The 6552-nt window shown below is 48.4% G+C and overlaps 1 protein-coding gene across 1 annotated transcript; it reads left to right on the plus strand.

Annotated features, from left to right (window-relative positions):
- The first annotated feature begins 494 nt into the window (after positions 1-494).
- LOC118171663 (putative coiled-coil domain-containing protein 195) lies at positions 495-6523 on the plus strand. The gene is made up of 3 exons (XM_035334952.1): positions 495-996; positions 1894-2155; positions 5251-6523. Exons 1-3 carry the CDS (start codon positions 765-767, stop codon positions 5381-5383), a joined length of 627 nt encoding a protein of 208 aa, XP_035190843.1. The 5' UTR covers positions 495-764; the 3' UTR covers positions 5384-6523.
- The last annotated feature ends 29 nt before the right edge of the window (positions 6524-6552 follow it).

Raw genomic sequence — 6552 nt, forward strand, 5'->3', positions numbered from 1 at the left:
GGGAAAAACAACATTTTTTGTGAGATTTTTGTGCATTTTATTGCCAGCAGAAAGATACCTTTAGGGACTAGGCAATGAGGATTGTGCTTCCCTCCCTGATGCAGATTCACATCTGATCTGTCTCTGCTTACGCTCCCAGGAGCTGGGGCGGGTGCTTCGCCTGAGTGAGCTGCCAAAGCAGCCGGCAGGGCACGGAGCGGCGCCTGCTGTCCCCCCAGGGGGGCTTTGGTTCTCCCTCATCCCCCACAGCTGCTGCCATGCCAAGCCCAGCTGATAGCAGGGGCCTTTGTGTGATTTTATCTCATTTGGAAACCTGATTTTCCTTTGAGAAACTGCTAATTCTTTTCCAGATGCAAAGAACATAAATAAACAATTCATCTGGTGGTGCAGGAAACGCCGACCCCACCGTCAGTGCTGCTGAGACACGGGGTGGGCTGAACGGATCAACCAAGGGATGTGTGCTCCAGGCGGACCCCTCTGTCTTGGTCCTTCTGGAGAAAACCTGAGCCCCGTTGCGAGGGAAGGGACAGGGAAGGGTTTTCTGATAATTCAGCAGCACTGTCAGAGATTTGTGCGAGCCGCTCTGAAAAATGACACAGGGAATTAATAAATCATGGGCCTTCTCTTAGAAACCTGATGACTTCCACCGGCTTTCGTGGTGGTGAAAGAGGGCCTGGGCTCTGCTTTAAGAGCAGGGCGAGCTTGCTGCTGGCTGAGGAGCCACCGATGAGGGGACCAGGAGGCTGGCCACTGCGAGCAGGGCCATGGAGGGCAACACGCACCTCCTCCAGGTCATCCGCGAGATGCGCTCCCAAATCGACGCGCTGGAGCGGGAGAACCGGGCCCTGAGGGGAGAGCTGCAGGCCTGCGGGCTGAGCGCCGCGGCAGCGAGAGGTGGGAGCCTCGCCAGCCCCATGGCACGGCCGGACCCCTCACCCGCAGCCCCATGCCCAGGCCCGACGGCCGGCCCTGCAGCTGCACCATCAGAGCAGGAAGGTACCATGACACCGGTGTGTGCTGCCCGAGCGGGGCCTCTGGTCTGCTTGTTACTGATCTGCGGGGAGAGGGGGGGGAGCCAGCCGTTGTATGGCTAGCTGACTTCACAGCATGCTCTGGCCTCCTTCAGTGCCCACACGCGAAGCCCCCTTAGCCAGTTTTCTAACTCCGTGATCTTACGGGGTGCCCGCACTGGGCTTAGTGCAGTGCTTGGCGGCTCCCCAAGCGAGGTGTTCACCTCAGGGTGCTCAGTTTGTCTTTGCTGAAGCAGAATTTGGCTTACTGCCATGAGCGTTTGTGGGCACAAACTACCTTGATGCGGGTTTGGGTCCCCTGTCTCTTCAGACATAAAGGACCACCAGCTGTCATTATGTGGTAATCTTGCCTTAGAAAAGGCTGAGAAAAATCTTCAAACAGTCACAAGTACTGGTGGGTTGCATGCATCACACCAGAGGTGCAGTTTCTTTTTGTGGTTCATTTTGGCTGAGGGACAGAGGGGGCAGTAAATAGGAATGCTGTCTTCTCCTTCTGGGGGAAAGACTGGAATATTTCCTCATTTGTAGTTTAGTTGGCACTCCTGAAGGATTTAACGAAGCAGGAAGATCAAAAATGTTGTTTGGGGAGAAATACCTGTCCAGAATTGGATACGGTTATTAGCAGGGTCAGGCTGGTAGGTATGTGCTGGAGGCCAGTGGCCACCTCCTCCCCTTGTGTCCGTCGAGTTCGCCTGCAAGCTGCAGAATTCCCTAGCGCAGCGTGCTGGCATTCCCGCAGCGTGCGGTACGAGCTGCAGCTGCCGTTGCAGCCTGCGTGCTGGCCGGCGATGTCCTCGAGGCCCGGCTGTCCTGGCAGCTGGCTGTATTTGCTCCCGGCTCCGCTCTTCTCTCTGCTCCTCAGACACCACCATGACCGTGCGGCGCTACTCCACCGCTGCGTCTGTGCCCGCTCCTCCTGGCACGAGGCCTCACAGGGCCGGCAAAAGGCCGCCGAGCAGCGGGCTCCCTGAAGTGCAGGGCAGGGCTCAGCTGCCCACCTGTCCCTCGGCAGCACAGCATGTCGGCGACGAGGGAAAAGGGCTTGGGAAGACCCCAGCTAACTGCTTCTCCAGCAGCAGTTCCAGCAAAATGAAGCTGTTCCAGGAGCACGTCCGCAGGTGCAGGTAGGGGGGTTGCCTTCACAGCTGGCTGGTTCTACCTAGTGATATGCACGGGTGTTGCTTTGGGATTCAGTTCATCAGCAGCAATATTTTTGATTGCTCAAATGTCTCTGGGCACTGAGCTGATGGGAGGTTTGTTTAGAGTGGGACATCCTGCTCCTCCCTGCAGTATCTGTGGAATTGTCAGTGGTAGTGGTTTAAATTTTCTATTAAAAAAAAAAAAAAAAAAAAAAAAAAAAAGGAGCAGATGAGGGGAGAGTAAAAGGGGTTGAGATCTCCCCATGGCAGCCAGGATGGCAGCCAGGCAGTTTTGCAGATTGATGCATAGTCCTGGCAAGCAACACTTCAAAGGGATTTTTTAAACTTTGAACAAAAAGCATGAAGATACTGATGCACTCTGAGCTATGTTTCTGAAAGTATGATTAATGAGATTGGTGAATGTAGATTTACTGTATCATTTTGCCCCTGTAACAGAAGTATTACAAATTAATGCTTTCAGCCTTGAGAAGAATATTCTCAGGGCTCTAAATTAAGTGAAATGGCTCCCGGACAAGTCCTGAGCATTCCTGCTCGCTGATGAAAAGCTCTCCAATGCACAGCAACAATCAAAGGTAAAAGCGCTAATGATGAGATTGTGATACGTGACAGCACCAGCGCCCTCCCGGTGCTGTTGCACACAGTATGAATCCCTTCAGATAACTCCTTTTAGTGCTGATCATGCTGTGCTCATAACAGAAAGAGTCCAAATGGCCTCAGAGCGTGCATTTAAACAGGAGAAATCCATCAGTTTGCCCACCTACACCTATGTTTTCTTGTAAGGACATTTGAGGGTCAGATGCTTTACAGCATTTAAACACCTAAATTTAGACCCTGGCAGGGAACTCGTATCATTTTCAGAAGCGCCCTGACCCTGTAGCTCTGGGTTTCAGCATACACTTCGCTGAGTTCTGCCAAACTGCAGACTCCCAAAGCACACAAACACTTCAGAGTTGTGCCCTGAAGGCACCTCACTTGGAAGGCGTTTGTGTTGGGAAACACGCGGTCAGCGTGCGGGGGAATGACCGGCACAGGCAAATGCCACTGCTGTCTCCTAAGGGAAAGAGAGTTTTTGTTTCTGAGCTAGCAGCCTAGGTGTCTTCTAACTGATGCTTTGGGGCCCGTAGATGAAAAGCACTGCCTACCTAATGGGCAGGGGAGGGTTGCAGATTGTTTTATCATTCTCATTACAGCCGCCTTGCCAGCAGTGAGTCTGGCACAGGGGCTTGTGTCTACCCAATGTTGGCTGCTTTAACAGAAGAAATAATTATGGACAGAGCTTTTTATCTAACCCTATTAAAAAATGGCTGATATCCTGAAGTTTGAAGCTCGGTGATTTTCATATGAAGAAAAAGTGTAATATATTTTCTGCCCATAATAGTGGTTGTTGCCATTTACATAGAAATGGCTAACACAGGTAGAAATCCTAGTAAGCCTATAACTAGCAGGTTAATTTGTAGCAATGAATTCAGCAAGCTAATTAAGCATAATTTTTTTCAGTGATGGCATTTTTGCTTGCCTGCATGCTGTTCTGTGACAGGTGTTTTATTCTTTGTTTATTGTACTTGCATTTTGCTCTAAAACTATAATTGTATATGAGATGCTGGATATTGTTACCTTTAAGTGACTGTTCAGGATTATAACCTTATATTTATCTAGAGTGCAGCTGCAGCCCAGGAGTAAAACACCAGCACTGCCACCAAATCACCACTAATTTGTGGGCCTACATTTTCATTCATACACGCTAAAGCATTGTTTATACCCTGATTCCCACAATTTGTTGAAAATTAAAAAAAGACTGAATATTTTAATACACCAGGCTGGATAAGAGATGCTGCAATTGCTTTCAGGGTTATCTTAGTAAAACCACAAAATGCACAAAGCCTTGGTACGGACCTCACCAAGCTGCGTCCCAAGTCCCTGAGGAGCTCTCAAGGGAGCCTCTGCAGAGGGCACCAGCGGCACACTGCTGGCTGTGCTGGCACGCTTGGCTGGCACACCTGCGCTGCTGGCATTTGTCTGGTGTGTATTTTGTTCGGTGATGACAAACAGGGAATGGCTGATGTGCAGGCTGGAAGATCAGGCTCGCGTACAAGGAAATGGTTCTGTACGTAGCCTGATGGAGTTGTGTATGATCCAGAGCAGAGGTGAGGACAATGTTTTTCAGCAGTGCTACAGGGCAGATCCCTGGCTTGACCAGAGGTAAAGCTTCTAGCAAACTAACACACTGCTTGTGCATGACTTGCACCTCATTCCCATGAGCTGGGTAGGACTGTCTTTGCTTGTTGGTTTCACTTTCCAGGTCTAATTGGTAGGTGAGAAGGGCTGAGGAAATTGCTGAGGCCAGGGACACCCCCGGTAACTATCGCAGAGTACTTTCACAGTTTCATGTTTTCCTTTCACGTGTTTCTTGAGGGGCAGAAGGAGCTGCCAGTGACTGCAGAGGTGACTCTGAGCAAAGAAAAAACAAACAAACAAACAAACAGAATTTCTGCAAAAGCCGGTCTGTTTACCTGCCAAACAGCCAGTTTCGGCACACACAAAGCAGCACGTTTCTACCTCAGCTTTCACCACCCGTGTCATTTACCACACACACACGCATGCACACACTCACCACTTCAGAACACCCGTTCTCACACACACTTTCAGGAGCTGGCTACCTGTGCATGTAAAAAACCACTGGCAGGGCCCCTGGACAAGGCACACCCAGCAGCCGCAAGGGCACCTGAGGGATCTGCATGCTCTGGGCTTTGTACATGGGAGCCAAGTGCTGACAGACAGCCCTCTGGCTCAACGGAAAAAGGCAGATGCTTCGAGCAGACAGACAGACAGCACTGTGCGTGGCCCCCTGGGAAGCCCATGTGAGCTGTCTGAGCAGGGCAGGAAATTCTGCCTCCACGCATCATGCAAGTGCTGACAGCATTTACCTTCTGCTTGCTGGTGTGTTGTTTTATTTTTGTTAGCTGATTTTTGTTGTTGTTTTTGTTTGATTCTTTTTTTTGTGTTTCTTTGCATGTTTTATATGTTTCTAATCCTCATAATCCTCTCTCATTTTTCTCCAGGGGTAAAGTAAAGGCCGTTAGTTTCCTTTTACCGATGGATGTGTCGTCATGTGCTGAAAATCAAGGCTCTCTGAAAGGCCCACAAAATCAGGACACAAAAGAGTTAACTACCATCACTGAAAAGGATATGTGAGCTGGTGAATTTTTAAAGGCCCATTGATTCCTGAGATAAATTGGCCTTAAACGATAGCTATGTGTCAGGTTCCTTTTTTGCAAAACGCTTTGGCAGGTTGCCTTCAGAGAATCACCTAGACTGTGTTTCGGGTCACTGGCCTGTTGTTCAGCAAGGAAATGGAGGCCATGACAAAATCAGCTGAAAGCCTGTACACTGCAATGAAGCCACGTGATAGCAAAGGATCCTCCACAAAGCAGCTTCTGCTCAACCTCTCTCAAGGCTCTCTCACCTCAGGACTGCTTTAAACAGGATGTTGAAGCTGTTTTTGCTGTGTTTGTCACAAAAACGGAAACCAAGTCACCTCGTGTTCACCAATCCTCTTGCCAGAAATGTCTTTGTTGCAAATGACAGAATAAAAGCTGCTAAGAACTGGGAGGGCTCTTCTGCACTCAGAACTTTAAAGCTTCACAAGACCAATATAGCAAAGTTAAGGGGATGTTACTGAATCAGTTAACAGTACTCTGAATTTCTGCAAAGACAGACAACGACTGCTAATGCCCCCTTCAGGTTCACCTCTAGCAGAGGGCAGGGGAGCATACATACTAATCAATATGAAAACATGACTGCAAATCTGTTTCTGACCTGGTGTGTCCATCCAGTCAGAGGTGGCCATATACCAAGCCAAAGTAGGAAGGATTCTGAATGTCAGAATTTTTCAGGATTGGCTTCTGAACACATCTCAGATCAAGAATCAGTAGCAGACATTCATTGAACTGGTGCAAAATAGATGTAAGAAAAGATAATGGACAGCTTGTAAAAAATGAGGAGTGCTTGCTAACTGAGGTTTCATATGAGTAAAGATAACGTCCCATATTTCATTTGACTACAGGTATTTATGGATCAAAACTGCCATACATACCTTGGTATTTCTTTATGTACAGGCAGCATGGATGTGTGAATGTCGCACAGAGAATGCATGAACAGTAGATATTGGTAACATAGGAAAGTTGTCATCTCATGGTCTACTCTTAAATTCTTGAGCCTTCAAAAGTGAAAGCAGTGAGCTGGTAGAAAAAATTCATCTTGACTTTCAGAGATGTTGTATACTTCTATAAAAACATAAGCTCCTTTTTGATTTTGAAATTCATGCTGTTTTGTATACTGAAGTACATTTTTAATATATTCTC

Source organism: Oxyura jamaicensis, chromosome 9 (genome assembly GCF_011077185.1).
Source record: "Oxyura jamaicensis isolate SHBP4307 breed ruddy duck chromosome 9, BPBGC_Ojam_1.0, whole genome shotgun sequence".
Classification (NCBI taxonomy): domain Eukaryota; kingdom Metazoa; phylum Chordata; class Aves; order Anseriformes; family Anatidae; genus Oxyura; species Oxyura jamaicensis.

Excerpts from the sequence above, each read along its gene's own strand:
- LOC118171663 (XM_035334952.1), top strand. The coding sequence starts at position 765 with ATGGAGGGCAACACGCACCTCCTCCAGGTCATCCGCGAGATGCGCTCC. Across the intron at positions 997-1,893 it reads TGCACCATCAGAGCAGGAAG|ACACCACCATGACCGTGCGG; the intron begins GTACCATGACAC and ends TCTGCTCCTCAG. Across the intron at positions 2,156-5,250 it reads GAGCACGTCCGCAGGTGCAG|GGGTAAAGTAAAGGCCGTTA; the intron begins GTAGGGGGGTTG and ends ATTTTTCTCCAG.